The 23,059-nt window shown below is 36.3% G+C and overlaps 1 protein-coding gene across 6 annotated transcripts in view; it reads right to left on the bottom strand.

Annotated features, from left to right (window-relative positions):
* The window catches only part of GRIP1 (glutamate receptor interacting protein 1), a 296,431-nt gene that overhangs the window by 54,823 nt on the left and 218,549 nt on the right, over positions 1-23,059 (bottom strand). For all 6 annotated transcript variants that reach the window (XM_088141799.1, XM_088141797.1, XM_088141794.1 and 3 more), the window contains exons 3-7: positions 16,996-17,131; positions 15,946-16,091; positions 11,375-11,458; positions 10,941-11,016; positions 8,150-8,295 (exon numbers count right to left, since the gene is read on the bottom strand). In XM_088141799.1, coding sequence (XP_087997925.1) covers positions 8,150-8,295; positions 10,941-11,016; positions 11,375-11,458; positions 15,946-16,091; positions 16,996-17,131 — 588 coding nt within the window. The remainder of the gene's footprint in view (positions 1-8,149; positions 8,296-10,940; positions 11,017-11,374; positions 11,459-15,945; positions 16,092-16,995; positions 17,132-23,059) is intronic.

Raw genomic sequence — 23,059 nt, forward strand, 5'->3', positions numbered from 1 at the left:
TCATTTTGTGTAGTTTGTGCCTCGCTCACACACACAGCAGAGTATGATAGCTGGAAATAGGGGAGCAGTTTGCTGGTCTTTATCGGATTCTATGGCTCTGCCCTTCGGCTCGATAGCCCAACTCTGTACCCAGATGAAGGGCAGCTATACTCCTACCTCTCATGGAGATGCCATCACAGCTTGGGCTAAGGCTGGGACCTGTGTCCAGATGGGGCAGGCTTGGAAGTGGCTGCACAGGTCTTTGTCTGGCTGCTTTCAGCCTTGTGGGCCAAGTTATTCATTCTCAGCCTAAAGCTCTAACTCAGAGGAACTGTGGTGACGGTAATGGGTCCAGGCAACTTGGGAACAGTTTTTTTTTAGATGTTTTATCCCACCTTTATTATTTTTTATAAATAACTCAAGGTGATGACATACCTAACACTCCTTCCTCCTCCTACTTTCCCCACAACAACAACAACCCTGTGAGGTGAGTTGGGCTGAGAAAGAGTGACTGGCCCAAAGTCACCCAGCTGGCTTTCATGCCTAAGGCGGGACTAGGACTCACAGTCTCCTGCTTTCTAGCCTGATGCCTTAACCACTAGACCACACTGGCTCTAGTGGTTGGCATAGCAGTAGGCCATAGACCCGACTATGATGGTGCTACAATCCTGTCCAGGTGTAGTGCAATTAGGTCTCAATCTAAAGGAAAATCTGTAGTGCGTGGCAAGATCAAAAAGCTGCAGCTGTATTTGTCATTGTTATATCTGCAGTGAATGAGACCTTTTTCTTTTCCCTCCCTCCTTGTCTCCATCAGCCACCTAGAATTGAATTTTAGATCTGTGAGGATACACTTGATCTGCCAAAGGGCAAGTTGGCAATTAAAAAGCAATTCTTAGCTTTCCAATTACTTTCATGCAGCTTAAAAAAAACACTGACCATCAAGGGATTTATTCAAAGATCTCCTTTACAATTTATCTGACAGAGCAAAATTAGGAGGCCTCTGGTTCCATTCTTCACTTACCACAATAAATAATACTTGCTTCACTTTATACTCATAGTAGTAAGGAGGAAGATGTAGTTGGACTATATGGCTTGGAAACAGAAATGAAGCAGGAGAACAACTTATCAGTTTCTGCCCATGCAGTGGTTTCTTTATTGCTAACACATTCTTCAAACAACCAAAACAACACCTATATACATGGATATTACCAGATGGCACACACAGAAATCAAATTGTTCATATTATCTGTAGAAGGAGGTGGGAGAGATCAGTTATAACATCAAAATGTGGCCAGGGGCTGACTACAGAACAGATCACAAACTGCTCATGAGCAATTTCCAAGGCAGGCTAAAGGGGAAGAGCAAAGCCAACTAGCTTCCCTGCTGTGATCTTGAGCCTATACCCATTATTTTCAAGGAGAACTTCAGGAACTGCTTAGAGTCTTGAACCTCATTGATAGGGAACCAGAGAATGAAGTCAAAGAAATTGTTAAGAAACTGAATTTCAGAACAGATGGTAGAAATTGCCAAGAAGAAAAGAGAAGTCAAAGCTGAGAAAGAAAAAGAGCTCAGGAAGGAACTTAACAAAAAAATTCAAAGAGTTGTTAGAAGGAGCAGCATTACAACAAGATTCATAAAGACTTCAAAGAAGGATACAGACTCAGAAAAACAAGAAATATCTTCCAAAAGATCTCTGGATTCAGGAGGAAGTTCCAACTCATATTGGTATGCTAAAGGATGCCAAAGGACAGGCAGTAACCAATTCAAAGAAAATCAAAAAAAGATGGAAGGAATGTACTGAAATTCTATACAGTGCAGATCTCAGCATCCAAGATACCTTAGAAGGTATTCCTTATTTACAAGAACCTCTAGTACTGGAAGATGAAGTTAGGTCATTACCAAGTCAGAAGGCTACAGGGATTAATGAAATATCTACAGAAATATGGCAAGCAACAGAAAAAGAATCAGCAAAGGTTCCAACCAAACTATGCCAGCAAAACTGTAGAATGACATTGTGGCTAATGGATTGGAAGAGGTCAGCCTACATACCAATACCAAAGAAAGCAGTATGCAAACTATCACACAAAACCCTTAATTTCATTTTGTCAGCAAAATTATGCTTAGGAACACCAGTGCAGATTAAATCTCTGCATGGAAAGGAAAATGCCAGATGTCCAAATTGGTTTTAGAAAAAGCTAAGGAACAAGAGACTTTATTGATGATCCATGCTAGGTAATAAAGAAAGCCAAAGAATTCCAAAAAGAAGTCAATGTGTGTTTCATTGACTATACAAAAGCCTTTGATCATGTTGATCCTATCAAGCACTGGAATGTTCTTAGGAAAATGGGAATCCCAGAACATGTCACTGTCCTTATGTGGAATTTATACATGGACAGAAAGCTACAGTCTGGACAGAACATGGCAAAACAGACTGGTTCCTGGCTGGCAAAGGAATGAACCAAAGTTGGATATCCTCTCCTTATTTATTCAACCTATATGCTGAATATATATTAAAGGAGGCTGGGTTGGAAGAAAATAAACACGGTTTTAAAATTAGAGGAAGAAACTTCAATAACCTGCGCTATGCTGATGACATTGCTCTGATAACTGAAAATGCAAATGAACTGCAAGTTCTAATAGTGAAAGTCAATGAGCACAGTGAAATGGGGCTACAATTAAATATAAAGAAGACCAAACTAAGGACAAATAGGTACTTCAACCAGCCTTAGAATTGACAATGAATTTATTGAAATAATGGATAACGTTTGCTATCCTTTTAAGATTGACTATCAATGGTAAAGGAACTAGCAGTCAAGAAATGCACCACAGCAAGCACTTGATAGGATTACAATGAAGGCCATGGAAAAGATATTCAGATGCTGGGATGTGTCTACACCTACAAAGTTCAGAATTATACAGGCTATGGTTTTTCCTGTGACACACTACAGAAGTGAAAGTTGGACTTTGCAGAAGTAGGTTAGAAAGAATATTGAAACTTTTCAACTTTGAGAATATATGGATAGCCATGAAAACAAACAAATGGGTCATAGAACAAATCCAGAGTTCTCACTCAAGGCCCAAGTGACCAAGCTCAAACTATCAAACTTTGGACACATTATGGAAAAACCCAGCTCCCTTGAGTAGTCCGTAATGCTGGGAGAAGTGGAAGGAAAGAAAAGGATAACCAACAGCAAGATGGATGGACTCGATTATAGCAAAGGATATACCTACCACTGAGTGACCTAAAAAGCCAGGCTGAGAATAGATTATCCTAGAGAAAGTCTGTCTGTGTGTCATCATTAAGAGTCAAGACTGATTTTACATCAAATAATAACAATATTTTAAAAACAAAATATATATGAGAACAGCAAGATCATGCTATATATACTGATATATTAAATATAATATGCTTTAGAAATATTTAGTAAATCAGATCCATTGAGTACAGCGCAAAGATCTGTAGCCCTATAGCCGATTCATGCCCCCAGAATAAATTATTGGCAAGAAATCAACAGATCTGATGCTCTCTCCTTGCCTTTTTATTCATATATTATTGTTCTTAATTACTGATTTTTTTTCATATTGCTATTTTATATTTTTTGTCGTAAGCCACCCAGAGTCATGGTCTGTGAGATGGGTGAGTTTATAAATATGATAGATAGATAGATAGATAGATAGATAGATAGATAGATAGATAGATAGATAGATAGATAGATAGATAGATTTAGACCCCAGTAAGTTATCTGAAAAGTTTATTATTAGAAGTCTGGACTCTGATGAGATTATTTTAGGGAGAAAAATTGGACCCATTCAGAGCCCAATTTTTCATTTTAGGCTCGAACCTTAAACCTGATTCAGAACTCCAAACTTCCATACTTCCCCATAAATTGTAAAATTATTTCCCACAAAATATATGATGGACATCAGCATAAATGGCTTTAAAATGGATTAAACAAATTAACTGAGTGTAATGCCATCCTTCACTGCTAATCATGATGGACATATGTTACCTTTTAGCATGTAATGCTCTTATTCTCTGAATATCAATCACTGGTCATTCTAGGAATGGAAAGCTAGACTAGATACATCTTCAGTCTGATCCATCAGGGCAATGCTTACAAAATGGACTTTAACGATTCCCTTTTTGCTATAATCTTTTGGAAATAAAGCTTTCATGGGTACTAATGAGTAGGTCTGAAACCAGTGCTCTAGAGAATAAATACATTTGTGATAAGTGAATTCAGTTTGTAGCTTTAATTTGGAAAGGAGATAGAAAAACAAAAATTTCTGAGGCTTTCCAGGTATCTTAAATTGGGGGTATAACCTTTGCATAATTTGTGCAAATTCTTTCAGAACTTGAAGCAACACTAATAGCTCCACTGCTTACTGAAGGAACACCTACTGTATTTATTATTATTACTACTGTTGTTGTTGTTGGTCACACAGTCAGACAGATGGTTTACACTGGATTTGGCATTTTTGTCCACCTACTGAATCCTTCCCAAGGACCAGGGATAGGCAGATGTTGTTGTTTAATAATATTAAAGGTATTGTCGCAGGATGTAAGCGGTTCCAAATAAAGCTGCCTTTTGCAATTGACTGATGGTGATTTTGTCAATGCCGATTGTGTTCAAATGGTGCTCCATATGGTTTGTATATTATTAGTAGTAGTAGTGTTAGTATTATTCCAGATAGATAGATAGACAGTCAATTCAAGGTGGAAAACATACTTAATTCTCCTGCCTCCTATTTTCCCCACAACAACAACCTGCTTAGGTGGGCTGGGCTGAGAGAGAGCAACTGGCCCAAAGTCACCCAGCTGGCTTTCATGCCTAAGGGAGGCCTAGAACTCACAGTCTCCTGGCTTCTAGGCCAGCACCTTAACCACATTACAAATGTACCATGGCATAATTTGGACAATCAACAATTGGATGAATGGATATGAACTAATGTTTTGCTCACAAAAGCAGCCCACTGCTTCTCCCTTCATTATCCTTATCAAATCTGGTAATCTCTAATTCATCAGAAGCTAGCAAATGATGGATACCAGCTTCAAAACCAGGCAAGCAATTGAACCATAATCTGATTTAAAAGCCAAGCTGGTACCAGAGTTGATAAACCACTGTTTCCCATAACAACAGTTTCCTGGTTCTTTGTGCCAGTCTAGATGCTTTTGGTTCACAAGAGGCTTCATGGTTTATTAAATGTGCCATGAAGGGAAGAGAAAAAGTTCTTTGTGCAAAGGCAAAACAATCAAGGATATCTTGTTTTATTAAACTGAGATGAGATTATCTGACTGTGGCCATGAAACCTCCCATGACATTTCATCCAAGGAAACTAAGGGCCTTAGTATTGTTCCTGGAACTCCCACTACTCAGAGAAACAAGAAATACTTGTTGTAACATGAATAGTTTTCAGAACAATATGAATTTCCCTTCTCTCTTGTTAATTCAGATAATGAAACTTTACTGGTATTTATTTGGTAATAATTAAATTTCACTTCAGAGTCTGTCTTCTAGAGGTAGCTATGTTTATGTAACTGATTTTAATGAGGCCATAGTTTCAAAAGTGCTAGAAAGAAATGTTAACTGGATCCGTTAGAGCCATTTCAAGGTTGTAGTATACAAACGGAATTCTTTTTATATTTCTTTGGGGAGGACCTGAAAGATAAAGTTTACCAATAAATGAATTATGAGTATGACCTTTTCTTTTTTATTGCTTTCTGTTTGGAGATAGTAAGAATGACACCTGAAAGCAATATATCATATGGAGCATCAAAGCATAATCACTGAACTCGTAGGTTTAGTATTTTTTAAAGTTAATTCATTAAAACCAGGGGTGTGGTGGGGGGACATGTCAAAATGATGGGTGTGATTGAGTAATTGAAGCCCCTCTCCTTTTCCACATGCATTGCACATATCACACACATAAAATGGGGTGATATTTTGTTCTCCTAGTCACTTCCACTATTTTGAAGCTGGTCATTCCATTTGTAGATCCCCTTGACTAAAACCAATAAAATGTGACATACAGAATAAAAGTGGAATATAGCAATGAATAATCATACGGGTTTTTAAAAAATAATTTAGCTTAAACAATTTAATCCTGCTGTAAGTTAGTGTATCCCAATATTTAACACACTATCTTATTTTTCTTCTATGACAGAGGGAAAATCAGAGGAATATCAATTCCATACTAACTACTAAGGTTAGAGTAGTTTCATACCAACTACTCTAACCTTAGTTAGAGTTCCTCAATTCTTGCCTTCATCATTGCAAATAAACATCCCAGATGGGATGTGTGCCATAGGTGATAGAAATTGGAGACTGATATTTTGAAAGCATCGAGCTTGATTTAGTTCATTCACTGATGTCTTCACTGAATAGGTCTTGCTTTGTTTTAGGCAGTATTTTTTAAACAGGGTTTTAAATTTTCTAAAAGGTGTTATATCTGCTGGCTCATGTTTAATCTGTGGTTTTATTTAATTATTTATTAACCAAGATTGATCAATTTTTAAACTAAACTGAATTTGTTTTAATGAAGTGAGATCATCTCGTGCTAAAAAATCAATTATACAGCATAATCATAATCATACTGATTTAGTTAAATAAGTATGGCAAGAGCCAGTTTGGTGTAGTAGTTAAGGCACCAGGCTAGAAACTGGGAGACCAGGAGTTCTAGCCTTGCCATAGGCATGAAGCCAGCTGGGCGACCTTGGGCCAGTCACTCTCCCTCTCAGCCCTAGGAAGCAGGCATTGGTAAATCACTTCTGAAATCTTACCAAGAAAACTGCTGGGACTAGTCCAGGCAGTCGCCAGGAGTCAGCACTGATTTGAAGGCAAATAAATAAATAAATAAATAAAGCAGAGATTATAACAAATGTATTTTAGGAAGAGTCAATCCCAAAACATTCTATGAATATTTTAACTGACGACCACATCTAAATATTTTATTCTTTAAGTATGAAAAAAAATAATCTATAAATGTTTACCAGTTTTAGTTCTGTAAAATCTATCTGTTGAGGTTACATTTAATTTACTTAAGTGTTGACAAAGACTATAGTATTTCTATATTTCTGAGATTAAACCTACATAGCCAGCCATAGATCAATATTCTTAGTATGAAAATTTTAGAAGGATAGGTCTCATATAGTTATTTTTCATATGGGGACAAATTCTCCTACTTAAAATTTTATCTAGTAAAAGCAACATTGCTGTATAGAATAATCAGCTTCAGTGAAGTGCACCACAGATAAAAGGGTCCAATAGGGATTATCTCAAAAAACCAACTGACCTGCATCATATTTTTCCTCTTCCTAAAGAGAATTTCTTACTGATAGGAAAATGCAATTAGTATTTCTGTGGAAGGCTTTGTAGGAAGCCTAGTATATCTGTCTGTCTGTCTGCCTGTCTGTCTATCTATACCTGCCTACCTACCTACCAGCTAATAAAGTCCATGCTGTTTCATGCAACTTTCATTGGCTACTAAATTAAGAATAAGATTTTCATACTATTCTCTGTTAAGACAGATCGAATTGTCATGTTATTTATCACATAAACTTAGAAACCCATATAATCTTTTCCAAACTTTCTAAAAAGTACTAGCAAATCATAATATGCTTAACCAAAAGAGATTTATGGAGGGACAAGTGAGGTACATTGTCATTACTGTATTCCAGAGCAATTATTTTTATTTATTTTATATATATATATACACACACACACACACACACACATTCTTTGTTAACCATTTGGGAAAGGGGGGTTGCCTCCACAAAGCTTAGTTTCAGGGTTGATGCTTTGTGTACAATTTTTGCTATTTCTATCATCAAACAGGCAGAAAGGTTTGTGACAATCATTTTTAATGATTTGACAAAAATATCTACAAACCATTATTTGCATTGCACAAAAAAATAAAACCTTCACATGAGTTACTGAACATTACCACCTTGATAGCATCTATGGTATGCTTTCAATCTAGAAAGTCATAAAATAACCAGACTTCAAATTCACCTCTCCATGAACCTAGAAAGATTAATGTGATATTGCTAAAGGGAATTTCTGTGCTAGTAGAGGAATAGAGTAATAAACATGTTCAAATAGCTTCTAAAGGATGGACTGTAAAATGTCATGGATGGCTTCCAGAATGAAATCTCAGCATTTCAACATACCCATAACTGAAACATCATATTCTATTAGCAGAGTTGCTTCTTGCCCGCACTGCTTGAGAATACACATGGCTTCATTGTGTGAAGTTCCAACAAGCCGAATTCCATCAACGCTAAGCAACCTGTCTCCAGGCTTGATTGTACCCTCTCTGAAAAAGAGCAGTCATTATTCATTTCATATAATGTGACTCTTAGAAAACTTCTAGATTTTCTAGCATTCTTTTTCAACATCCGACACAACTGGCTGTTCTTTTAACATTTACTATGGGTGTGCATACAACATATTTCACTTCAAAAATTTGAACATAACATTTTCCAGATTGTCCCAGTGTGATCATGAAATAGGTTATTTGAAGCACTGTGGAAATGTTTCAAGCTTGAAACAGAGTTGGTTTAAGTGCCTTGAGCACTGATTGCACAATCCTTGAAATGGAGCATTTCACAAAATTTCATGTTGGAAACATTTTGTACACTCCTAATATTTGCTATGATAGCAAGATAATTTAAGAGTCTCACTGACACAAACAAAAACAGTATAGGATTAAATAATGTGGACAGTATTGTATACTGCATTTGGCATCACAATATTTTTCTCATAGTTTTAGCCTAAAAAAGGTAAACATGTATTTTAAAGACTAGGAAAAAAAATAGCACCAGCATAAAAATACATAAATTATGAATCTAAATAATGTGTCTGCTTAATTCTGAGTGCTAAATACTAGCATAAATAAAAACCTTAACTACAGCTTGAAAATGCTGAGGCCCCAGTTTAGCTAACTTTTCTGGTGGAAAGAGGCTTCATAACTGCAAATTAATCTTTGTTCATTTTCAAACGGCTACATACATTGGACAGGAGATTTACCATGTTTTAGAGTAGAGTTGAAGTTCCTGCAACAGAAACAGGTTGTTTAGGGCAGGAGATAATATTATAGGTAGTCCTTGTTTAGTGACTGCCTCATTTAGCGACCATTCTCAGTTATGACGGTGATAAGAAAGTCACTTTGTGACCAGACCTCGCATTTATGACCTTTGCAGGTCTGTAAAGCAAAGGAAAGCTGAAGTAAGATCATAAGCACAGCTGCGCTTTCACTTAGTGACCTCTTCACTTAACGACTGAATTGCTGGTCCCAACTGTGGTCGCTAAACAAGGACTACCTGTATTGTAGGAAGCTTTTGCCAATTCTCTACTGCATTGGCAATCATGGAAAATTTAAATCTGTCCTTTGAATCTTATAGAAGTGTCTGACTACTACAAAAAAAATCTTTAGAACAAATTAGTTGCTCACAGTTTCAATTTAAAAATGTTCACGTTTGTAAATCATTCTTTCATTTTTTCAAGTTTTTGCTTTTTTTCTGCTCAAAGTGACAGAAAATTGGATAATCTTTCTTTTCTGGGGTTCATATAAAAATGCACTCAGTTCTATATAAGAATTACTGTTATCTTTCCATCCATGCACAAAGCATGTGTGGCTGGAAAGAACAAAGCAAGCAAGTGACGCGCTATCAACACACAAGGGGTTGGGGAGGAAAAGCTAGCAGGTCTTCCTCACAAACAACTGGCTTGTTGTTCTGCAGCTGTATGACAGATAGGAACAAGCATCTCTGTTGACCCCTCTCGCTCACACTGACTGCTTGTGCCAAAAGCAGGAATAGCCCTACAACACCGAGTGGCTAAATATACAAATAGAAAACCAAAAACAAAACACTTCACAACAGGAGGGTATCTAACATTTCTCTGGATTCAAATGGAATCTCCCTCCACAAAGAAATTATCAGTGTGTTCCAACATTTCTTCCTTAATATTAACATGGGCTTTTTGCATGCCAAAAGATTGCATACAATTCAACAGAATTTTAAATGAGCTACAAGAATCACAAAGAATCACTCAATCTGGCAGATTAACTGACCTTAAAAACATAATATTAATATATCTATTTTTGCAGTAATTGAAACAGAAATAAACTCAAGCTAAATTGCCTACAAGATGCCCTTAGTCCAGTCACTGACTCATTTGAACTACCTCACAGAGTTTTTATGAGGATAAAAATAGGAATCTGGTGTAATTGTTAAGGTATTGTACTGTGACTGGGACATCCAGGTTCAAGTTCCCACTTGATCTTGGAGTTCACAGGATAATCTTGGGCTAATCACTGTCTCTCAGCCCAACATCTTGTAGGGTTGTTGCTGAAAGAATAAAATGGACAAAAGTCCATATGTTTCACTTTGAGCTCCCAGAGAAAAGGCAGGATATAAATGTAGCATCAGTAAATGCTGCTTTGTGTTTCTTGGAGGAGATACAAATAGAAATAGTAGTACTATGAGTAAATGTTCATTAAGATCCCTAAGGTCAATTTTTTTTTTTAAAAAAAGCATTATATTAAAAAAGGATTTTTTTTCAAATATGAAATAAAAAAATAACACCCTACAATGATTTTTTTTTTTAAAAAATGGAAACAATTTTACAAAAATTAGAAGATTAAACTTGCATACTGTCCTGTGTGTTCTACTTTGGTTAAACATTCAGATATTAAATCCTATTTAACCAAAGAAGCCAAGTTTCCATTTAAAATTCATACCATGCAGTCTTATACAATGCTTGTGATAACACTAATAATTGCATGTATAATTTATAAGGTAGAATGGAATACACATGAAGGTGTCTCATGTTCTTTGTAGTTCTCTGTCTTAACTTGCACCTTCCTCCAGTGATTTAGCCTTTGATCTTTTGTATTCATATTTCTTCCCATGTGTGAATGTCAGTATGTATAAGTGCACTCCAGAAAATGAAATATACCTGTCAGCAGGACCTCCAGGTCTAACACATGTTATTACAACAGGACGGGATTTATTTCTGTCATCGTGTGCTCCACCTAGGAGAGGCAATGAAACAGACACATTCTCATACTTGTATCAAAATCGACATCCAGATTAACTAACTTGAATATCTTAAGAATGTTTGAACATAACAAGTTTTCTTTTCCACTCCTGCTTTTTTAAAAATGTTACTCAAATATTTATGAGGCTGGCTCTTTATTGAGCAGAATCCAGTTAAATTTGCTGGGACTAAATTCCATGAAAACAATAGAATGGTATTTGTTTACAACAAAGTTTTTATTACAATAATTTCAGCTATATTGGGATGGAGTGTGTATAGTGGACAAAAGCGTACAATACATTTGGGAGTATATCAGCTCAAATTTTTTGAGAAAAGTATTATGGGGAACTTACCTCTAATTACAAATCCAAAAGTGTTCCCTTCTTTATGTAAAGTAACTTCCACAGTTCTAAAAATGACACCTGGACCTTGTACAGCTGAAAAATAAGATAAGCCTTCTAATTATACCATTTGCAACAAAATTAAACTTTACAATTTAATCATAATTAATGCAGCATTTATTTGAGCTGAGCAAACCATGTGGAAGTGATCATTGAGAGGGTTGCATCTCTCCAAAGTTCAGAGAAGTGTCTTCAAGAACTTTCCCAAGTGTTCTGAGTATACACGTGTATGCACAGCAACTTCTGCCAAGGGGATGAACTTAAGATGTACACGGAGAAGGTAACTTTTTTAGCTCCCAGCACAACTATTGAACTTTAGATAATGTAGGGCCTTTCGGTCACCAGGCAAGCTATTTATTACTATTTGTTACTAGTGACTCGAAGATGGTCCATTATTTGTATTTATATTTATGGCTAATGAGCATTTTTACTCACTTGTTTTTGCTATTACGTACAGAAATTATCTGCTATACTAATACGAAGATGGGAATTTGAGTAACAACAATATGAAGAATGGAAATTAGAGTAATGTAGAGAACAAGTATAAATCAAAGAAAGAGGGAAAATTGTGTAATGCAGATAACTTCTAGAGGCTCTAAACAACTTAAAATAGAGAATTTTATGCAACATAATAAATGAGCTGTATTTCTTTATATCTCCAGTTATCTGGTGCTAGTGCCAGGATTCACTTGGCTGATATTGAGAGTGGAACTGGAACACACAGTAATTTAAGGATACAATATCTCTGTTAAGTTTATTGCAAGTACCAAGGAAGCCATTAAGAAAGAATTCCAGTAATTGCTAAATATCAAATGGAAGCCCTACTTTTAGTGAAATTAAAGTTCAATTCTTGTACTCCCCCCCACCCCAACTTTGCAATGCAAAAGGCTCAAATCTTCCTGTTTTAGACTTGGAAGAACTTTATGGTAATGACATCAGATTTCAGATTTGTTTGCTTCTAAACTTGCTAATATTAGCTCACACAGCTAGATCGGGGACTTAAGAGCTTTCATCTCTTGAGGAAGGGGTACAATTAGAGGACAGAGGGGAAATGAGAGCTACAAACCTTTCTCTGAATGGTGTTTTGGATTTAATGGCCAAAAACTGTTTATCAATAACTTAACCAATTATCTCAATCTTTGACCAACTAGTGGCTACTATACCAAAATGGGTGAGCCTCAAAATCCTCTTTGAGAAATACATGTTAAGATCACAAGAAGGAGCATCAAAGACTAAATTACTTTCATTCCCAAGTAACATAACAAGGATTACACCAAAAGTGATCCAGACAGGGGAACTGCATATGTAGATGTAATGGAGCTAGGAAGGAAAAATAGGCAGTAACAGAGAATATAAAAATCTCCCTCCTGGGTTTCATTGCATCATGAACATGCTGTAGGATGTTATCCTCTTGGGTTGAACACAAAAATTACAGAAAATAGTGACAACTCCTGTGCCTTGCAGCAGAAAAGGGTAATGTTGCAGATTGCTGTGAATGAGATAAATGAGGGTAGATGGCATACATTGCAAGCAATTTTGCATCATTTTATACAGCTCCTGCCACATCAGCTGTACCATGCAGTCTGAGAGATATTATGTGGCTCTCCAGTTATCATGTATATGAGAGAATTGTGCTACCTTTTAAATGTTCCACTTTGCCTTTGATGATTATCAAAATGAAACATTTTTTGGAGATTTCAAATTACCACTCTTTGGGTTTTTAAAGATAACTATATTTGCCCTTTACTCAATAGCAGAAATCAAACTAGGACTGTGGATAGGCCTGCAGCTGGGAAACAGTGCAAGCTCGTAAGACTGATAATCAACAGGAGATAAGACACTGAGCTCAGTCACTCTCAAGGTCAAATTCTGCTAAATGCAACGTCCCTAGAAGGAGAAGAGACAGGCAGGAAGACTGGGGAAAAGGAAAATTAGAATTTGATGCAGAAACCCCCCCTGATCCTCTGAACTTTAAAATTCCTCCCAGACTGAGCAAAAATAAATTGTATATACCCTGGAGATCTTTTTAAAAAGTATACTGATAACAGCTATTTCGACTACAGAATCACCTGGAACTTTAGCACCAATAAAACAGTGAAGAAGAAGAAGTGAAGTTTGATTCATTAAATAATACAACAGCGACTGAACATGGGAACAGTTCAGGACTCCAGTAAATAGAAAAGGAAGTATAATAGTCCAACACTAGATGGTGGGAGGAGGGCACAAGAAGCAGGGCAGCAGTTTTTCTCTGATCAAAAGAAAAAAACAGTTCCTACAGATCTGACAGCACAGTTTACTGGAGTTTGTAAATGGCCACTAAATGATAAGAATCCTAAAGTGATTTGATAATCCAAAACAAGGCAGAAACTACTGGAAGACAACAGCCATCCCTTGTTGGGGAAAGTCTTTCAGCAAATGCACCAGCAAGCTGAAGCTCCAGCTAACGATAGTGGGAGCAATAGCACAGCAGTTGATCAACAATTTATCAAGAGACAAGCCTTTGAATTGGCCCTTCATGGATGCAGCAGAAAGGCTGGAAAACATGATTCTGTTTAAACAAGTTTAACCATTTTTATATATTTATAATTGTACCTAGTTTATTTATTTAAATGTTTATATCTTCTGACTTCTTTTTTATTTTTGTAGTTGTATTCAAGCAATTAAAAAACAAGACAGAGAAAGAAGGATAGATGCTGAATGCTGAGTAGGGGTGCTTCATCAAGTGTCTTCCAAATGGTTGGCAGAACCCCAGTTCTTATAATATTGGAAAACAGTGTCACCAAAAAAAGGCATAGAAAAAACAGCCCTCAAAACAATCTAAACTTAAAGAAGAACAGCCTGTTTTCAAAAGGTAGTCAACTGATCTGAAAAATAGGAATCCAAATAAAGCTACAATCTTACTCTGAAAACTATAGAGAGCACACCTGAGAAACAGATTTGTCTACACTGATTAAACTGCACAAACCAGAAAAAACTTGTGCTCCGCCCCTATTAGTGAAACAGGGAAAAGAGTTTGATGGGAATTCAGAAAGCTATCTAATGCTGTGTCGAACTATCTATCTACAAAGATTCTCAAGAATATCAATCAGGAGCCAAACTTATACATGCCAGGGACTGTACCTGGACCTTGCCAGCCACTCAGTGTGGATACCGAAGGAAAAGTTTTACTTTCTTGTGTTTACATTGAATGTTACAGAATTCCATCCATTCTTCTGTAGCTCAAAATTAATCTAAAGCCAGTTTTTTTGCTCCTGGAACTAATGGGAAATTTTGTTTTTGTTTTTGTTTTTTTTGCTTACTCCATATTGTCACTTGGACACAAAAGCAGGAACAGAGCAAAAGGTATGTAGCTCCTTTAACAAACAGTGTCACAATTAGTGGGCTAATTGAAGGAGAAATCTTAGTGAATGTTTTGAAGCATCATCTAAATGATTAAAGGGCTTTCTTAACCAGCCTTTGAACTGTGACAGGAGAGAGGAAAGTGCATAGCTTTCAAGCCACTTTGCCACAAGAAAACTGGAGGTTACATCAAATTATTGCAATTCTAAATTTAATATCCTCTTACATATATGAGAGGGCCAATGTTAATTATCTCTGGTTAATTATCTTCTTAAGAAGTTTGTAATATACAGAGTGTTTGTTGCATTATAAGAAGTTGTGTATGTACATTTTGACCAACTATTGACAGTAATAGCTAGACACCCATCATTTTGTCTCATAAGTAAAAGCATTATCAATTTCATTTACTCTCATTAATACGCCAAGGAATAAGTTCTGAAAACTTAAATGTACTGTGATTGTCATAGCTGTAATATAGCAAAACAGACTCATTTTTCCGTTCAGTGGAAAAAACCCTCAGTGAATATAAAAGAGCAAAGAGATGTTGAATTCAAAATAAACATATTTAGTCTATTAAACTGACTGAATGCTTAATTGATTGTTAATCCAAATGCTCTCATTGAGATCACAAAGCTTAATTATTCTCAGCATCCACCAAAGACTATCTAAATAGAGGATTGCAATTTGGCAGTTTTAATAAGAACACACAAAATTTAACTATCATCATCTTAAACAAAGTATGCTTGATTCAGCCCCTTCTCTGCTTTTCCTGAGTAACTGTTTTTATTTCCTTCTATCTAAGTAAATACATAGTTATCACTCATTCTGATACAGAAAATTAAAGTACTATTCTTAAGGACCATGTTTGATCGGGCAAAATCATCAAAGCTCTGCCTCCTTCGTCAATAGCAATCCTTCCCCCAGGGTGTCTTCTGGCAACATACAGACCACCCATGGTAATTATAAGCATTTTGCAAATGACAACCTAGATAAACGAGGCTAACAAATAAGCACTGCTGATGTGGAACTAAAGAACAAAACAGCGAGCCTGTGAACCAGGGGAAGAGAAAGAGGTGGGGAAAAAGCTATTTCCATATTTGAACATTAATTTAATATAACCATTCATTTCACTCTTGTAAAAACATTTTACACAGGATTATTGTAGTTCATAGCTTATTACTTACAAGCAGGTGGCAGCTCATACTCTACTTCTAGCACAACCCTCTCACCAACGTTCTTGAGCAAACTAATGATCTCGTCATGGCGAAACTTTGTCAGGTTGATTCCATTTACAGATTTGATGTAATCCCCCACATCCAGTTGGTCACTTCTGCAATACACATCTCTTCTTTCAGTGAAGCTGTATTTTATTTGTCTTAGGTAACTTCGAAGTACACAGAGACAGGCTTGTAACATTTACAAGTTAAAAATATGCTATTTTAATGCTAATTTTCAAAACAGTGATATGACATTCTATATTTAGCAATATAATATTCCATTAATTCATGTAGTATTATTACCATATAGAAAGGCCTTATAAAGCAAAAATAGGTATTTATTTTAGGAAGCAGGAGTTGGCCAAACTATTTCTCTGTCTAGCCCATTGGCTATTTGAGTGACAATATTTCTGCATGTCCAAATTTCTATAATCTGACACCTTAAAATGTGTTGACACAGAATTCTCAAAAAAGGACTAGGTTGGAGAATAATGTTTCAGAGTGTCAGGTGAAAATCCTTCATTTAAGATCTTTTCGTTAGAGTAGTGATTAAAGCTGAATCCTGCTTTATGTGAGACATATTTTCTACCACCATTAGATTTTGTGAAATATGATTTAAAATACAACTGAATGGCTCACATGTAGAAAAAGTTGCCAGTTTAATGAATTAGTCACAGTACAATCTATTTAAGCTTTTGAGTTCTTTGTCACCCAATTGACTGCTGAATGTATTCTGCACATCACCAAGCATTTTCTTTATTTCTGAAATTGCATCTTATATGTGAAATATTTGTCAGCTTCCTCAACTTTTAAAAGGCTCCAAAGGAAATAAGTTATTATAGAAATTAATTATGAATGTAGAATACATGTTGGTTATATCAAGTTTATATCAGTGAAGCAAAAAAAATTGAGATGCTACTATTACAATTGTAATGGCCTAACTTAGATAAAGACATTTATTATTTATGGTTGAGAAACTTGAAGTTTTTTTTTTCCTTTGGCTTGAAAAGTCTTTACCTAGCAGCAATTCCTCCTTGTCGAAGGTTGGACACTCTTGGTTTTCCATCTTTGTCAGTTCCACCAGATACTGTAAGCCCCAAAGTGGTGCCTTCTTTCTTTATCAATTCAACTATTGTTGAGCCTTTGAATTCCTCTGTTGAAAGAAAATTATTACCATTAAAAAGGTTTACATTGTAAGCTGTAATTTCAGAAACACTGTAATTCTTTGCTGTGGATACAATAGGTACAAGGGCCCATAAAGGGAAATGGTAGACTGAAAAATATTTCTGTGCTCAGTTTTTGCAAATACAAATGATAAAATAAATTCTATTTCCCCAAAGCTTATTTCACAATATATTTGCTAGCCTTTGAGATATCATAGGGCTCTTTTTATTTTAAGAATTTTGTATACCTTACAAGATCTACTACTCTTATCTGAGTTTTAGAGTCATAAAGATGCCTTAGTGCTAAGAAATAAATCAGTGAACAGTCTCCATTGTCCACAGCTTGCAGAGGAAAAAAAAAGTAGCTTATATTTTAAGATTATATACAATGTAATACTAAATGTGCTTAAGCCTGCTGAAATCAATGGACAAAATACACTTAATTTAACCTAAATAAACAGTACTGTGAACAAATGGCAGTTTGTAAATAAAATAAAAAAAATGTTTGACAAAAAGCTTAAATTGCTAATCTGGTATTCTTTTTTTTTTTTTTTAACTCATCTACTGAACAACAAGGATGGGCTTTCCTATTTCAAGCCTTGCCCAACAGCCCCCAACCTGATATCATGTGCCTTAGCGCAATCCTGTCCTAGGTAATGAAATCCATTAAGGTTTTCTATCTTAAGTATAATGAAATAATCCAATTCAATAGAAGTTACTCCTTCTATAAATAGAATTACAAAGTTGGAGAGCTAGTACCTCTTGAAATACTTTTTGTGTATAGGTGTCTGGCATAACATCTTGGATTGTCTTTATAAGAATTATTGGATTTCATAACTTATATTTGTTTTTGTTTATTGTTAAAATGTGTATCACATATAAAAGTTTGAAGCACATATGACTAATTATAAAAACTGATTCAACAAGAATATTGGTATTTTTATTCTGCATTTCTGTCAGGCCCAGCCCAAGAACAGCAGCGAGGCAATCCAGTACAGTTCAGTTCCTTTATTAGCCAGTACCTAATAGACAAAATCTCGACAGACTAAACCTATGCTCAAGCAACTAGTGGCTATAACCCGTGAGCCTCTAGGGAGGGGCCAGCATCATCTTCTTCGTCTTCCCACAGGGCTGCGGGCTGAGGAGGCACTTGCCCTGGAATGTCTCTCCCCCCTCCTGACAACCTTGAAGTTCCATTCCAGAATCTTCTCCACTCATGCCATCCATTACGATTTCTGATTTCAAATGGTTAGTAGCCATTTTGTATATGTTGATAAGTTTGGAAAAAGGTACTCCAGAGATGCAGAAATTATGTTTACAAGGTTTAATATGGGCCACTTGAAATTCCCAACAATGATTGTTGAGTCTTATTTTGTGCTGCCATAATTGATTGATTTTATTGATCATTAAAAATGCATAGTTTTCAGATTTACGTGAAAATACACAGGCTGGTCCTTGCCCAGGTCTAAGTTCCACTGATTGCAGTGAGGATCTCTTACCATTAAGGCTGTTCATTATACACACAACAGGAGGAAAACATCTTAAAACTGCATAACCATCCCTCCAAAGGAAGGATTCAGATTCAAGGACTTGCTTTCTCTTACAGCCCTTTCTGTAGGCATCTATTCCTAACCACAATGATGCCAAAATTAAGAAATATGTGTCATGACAATGCATCCTCTGCCCTTTCACACTTCCTCTAGTAAGTTTTGTGAAATGAAACAAATGAACATCATTAAAAAACCCAGATACTGAATTTAAATGTCCTTGATAATTCCTCATAAACCAGATTCATTATAGCCATATTTTTCAATTACAATACTTTTTTAAAAAAAAATTAGTTTATTAGAGCTATTTCAGGAAGCATTAGTAAGGCCTGGGTTAAACCTGCATTCTTCAATACAGTTATGTAAGAGTAAGTCCTTCTGAAATAAGTGAAACTTACTTTTGAATAAACGTGGGAAGCATTGAGCTATGCAGATAGATTAATCATTTGATCCATAGCCTACTATGACATTTACTTATTTTTATATGCCAAGGTAGTTCTGGCATGTAAACTTCTGGCAATGAAAGGAAGACACTCAGTAATAAACAAGGAAGTTAATCTGGCAGAAATTATTTGATTCATAAACCTCATGTAAAATATGACTATAAGGCTAAGGGACGTTATATCTCTTTCCATTTTCTTCATCACATGCATAGTCAGACAAATAATAAAATGTAGAATTTTTGAATGCTGAAAGCATTGTTTATTTGATAAATCCAAATTCACCATCCCCTTTGAAGGAACATATATGATTTAAGGAGATACTTTGCTCTAGAGGTAGGAACATGCCACTACAGATATTGAACTGAAATACCCAGTAGCTCCAGGAAGCACAGTCAGTGGTAAGAAATGCTGGGATATGTTGTTCAGCAAAATCTAAGGCATATAATTTCTCTACCCAAGTCTTAACTATATTTAAACTGAGTACAAAAGATATTTACATTAAATTGGATACAAATTTGTGCTTTGAATGGCAAAAAAAGGCTTATTTTTAAGATACTTATCCTTTCCATGCACACTAAAAAACATATATACATAAAGAAGGAGAACCCAAGATAACAAGGAGTGCACACATGGTGTCTATGTGCTTGTAAAATTCTTTTTTATTTTACCTTGCCTTTATTTTTATATTATATATATACACATACATACATACATACATACATTTTTTTTACTAAAGAGAGTAGGACAGGCTGCATCAGTTCATTTTAATAGCGTACACTTTCAAAAACACTTTGTGGAACAAGTAAGAGAATGGGAAAAAATAAGAAGCATCACAGAATGAATTCAGGAACAACCAGCACTTCAAAGCCTCCACAGCAACCAAAAATTGCCGACTGTTTAGCTACAAAGAAACACTTACCAGTAAGTAAATCTGATAATAATAGTAATGGTAGAAACATCACTTATATGAATTGACAGGATGTCTCGGAGTGGGATTTGCAAACGGAGATCGAACCATAACTGTTAGATCTCTCTACCTCTCTTCGAGAAGATGGCCACAAAGTTTTTACAACACACTCCTCTCCTGAGGCTGCTGCCAGTCCCTCGGGCAACTTCAGCATCCACTAGGGAGGGGCAGGTGAAGAACCTCACAAACAAGAGTCCCACAGACTTTATATCGACCATGCCTTTGAACAGCACAGACTGTGCTCTCTATTTTTGACTATTTAACAACAATAAGCAACAATGTGGATTCCTTAAAAAAGTATTTTGACACTTTTGCTCAGAAACATTTAGACAAATTGACTGCATTTATGGCCGAACAAACTAACACTAGGAGAGAGCAGCCTGCATTTAATAGCAAAAAACACTTGAACTCCAACTGTAACACCAATAGGAGAGAGGACTCCCCATTACTGTGCAATGAGAAGAGAGAGAAGGGGATTGGGAATACTTGAATCTTTCAAATAAACCAGGTCGCCCTACATATTTATCTTAATAGAACTAACAAGGGGTCATTGGGATACAAAAAGAGCTATTGTTCCATCCTTAAGTCAACCCCTCTGCTGTCAACTCCATCTGATAGACTTGCAGGCAGCGGAATGGCTACCTACTAAAAGGGAAAATAAAAGAGTTTTGCTGACTTTTAAATGCTCTACAATCCCTGGGATGTTGCTTAAAATGAAAGCTTTTCTTGGTAAGTTTCAAATATTCCCACTATGTGTGTTTCAGGATAAAAAATATGCTCACTTTTTTATCCAACTATGCAAGATGAAGATCTCTTCTAGGCTCTAGGAATGATAAGCTGCCTACCACAGATAGCTTTGAGAGTTTGACCTTGACAAAAAACCACTCAGATAATCACCTAAAGTCATGTGGTGACAGAAAGGTTTCTGATGATGCTCTAGAAGCACAGCTGATTCATTCTTCTGGAGCAGTACAAATAGTGAGCAAAATGAAATATTGAGAAAACCAAGGAATTTACAATAGACGCTGTTAACAACATGTATAGCAGCAGAACCTCTGGTTGAATTAGTGGCAATATCTCCCCAAAAGGGTTGCAATAACAATAATAATCTACATACACCTCTGATACATTTTCACCTGAGGATTTTCAACAGAAGAGCAACCAGAAGGAAGACAATCTCACAGTTTTAACAGATTAAAAGGGACTTAACCTGCAGCACCCAATCAATGACTGTATCTCCTGTGATGTAAGTCCTGGTCCATGGCATACCAATGCTTTGCATCTCTGTCAGACCACAGTTCTACCAAATGGACTGCAGGCCATAGGGAACCCTCGGAAGAAAACTCTCAATACTTTGGATGAACCCACTGCCACGGGTAGTTTAGCAACACCTCTATCCTGGCAAACACAATCGAATATTGGAGATCGCCAGGCCCCCAGGTACATTGAACCAAACTAAGATGGATGACCCTAACATCAGTGCATTGGATTGTTAGGTGAAGAGTCACATGGACACCAGACAAAATATTACAACAACAGGGAGTCAACATGGTGAAGAATCACATAGTTCTGGTAAGCTGCTTTGCTGTGTAGAGTCTTCAAGGAAAATTCAAGTTGCTGATCTGTGTGTATACCTGAATACATCAGGTTCCCTTGATTTCAGTTCTGCAGATGAATGACTGAATGGGATATATTACAACCCTCCCCCAATTAGTTTCTCTTCTTGCTTTCCTATAGGTATGATTAATGATACAACTATTCATACATTAACTTGGAATCTAACAGGATGGAAGAACAAACTATGTGATTTACCTGAATTTCCGCCCAATTTTGATCTGATTACAGTACAAGAGACCTGGTTAACACCTGGAGATGAACAGATTTTGATACATGGCTTTAAGTCCTGGGTCACCCAACATAGAAAATAAAAGAAAAAGGCCAGGCAGTGGGGGCTTGGCTATACTGATCAAGAGCTAGGATGGATGGGCACAGAAATGAGCATAGTGCCTCTTCATCTTTTTGCTTAGCTGTTAAATTCCAATATAAGGCCTCTGTGATTGTGATGTTAAATGTTTATATACCCCCACAAACGACTACATATTATTCCCATGATATATGGGTAAATGTAGAGCAAACCTTGATAGAGTTAATCTCAAAGATTCCTAAAACACTTATAATTGTTTTGGGAGATTTTAACGTGAGCCTAGGGTCTTCTGTACAAGATCATATTAGTTATATGAACATCACTAAAAAATTCCACTCCCTATTACCTTTGTGGTCTTTTAGGGACCAGAAAAGAAATGCTGCTGGTATACAGTTGTTAAACCTGGTATGCAAGTGTAACCTGCAAATTCTAGGGGTCAAGGACCAAAGTTTTGTTTACCCCTTTACTTACCATTGAGAGAAATCAAATAATACTGTAGATTATATATGTGGCTCAAATAATAATGTGTCCTTTTTCTCAGACATCCAGGTTTAAGTAAGAGAGGATAGCGACCTTCAACCAGTTGTCAATTTTTCTGGGCGTTCAGACTTCAGACCCCATACTGCAAATGATAGATGGGTTTCACTTCATCTAGAGTTCCACCAGGACAGAAGGATAAAATGGGCCAGAGTGGATGCGATATATGAATATGAATTCTGATCAAGCCCTGACTCTGGTAGACACAGTAACTACACCTTGCACAGATGTTGACTGTGTACTTATAGCCTATGAAAACCTAAGTGCAGGACTAGGAAAAATTTTTAACTGAAAAGGCCCTCCCCAGAAGGTCTCAGATAAAAAGCCCTCATTGGTTTGATTCAGAGTATCATCCCCTGAGAAAAAGATTAAGGCTAGCTATGCATTTAGCAGAGAATTATCCATCAAATAATAACCATGCTGTCATGGCTTAGATAAGAGTACTGAAAAAAAAAAACCCTATCAAGTGGAAGAAGTCTCATAATTTGTCCTCTCTCTGG

This window comes from Python bivittatus, unplaced genomic scaffold (genome assembly GCF_059951505.1).
Source record: "Python bivittatus isolate LINGU-HERP-01145 unplaced genomic scaffold, Pbiv_v1 ctg000330_np1212, whole genome shotgun sequence".
Taxonomy (NCBI): domain Eukaryota; kingdom Metazoa; phylum Chordata; class Lepidosauria; order Squamata; family Pythonidae; genus Python; species Python bivittatus.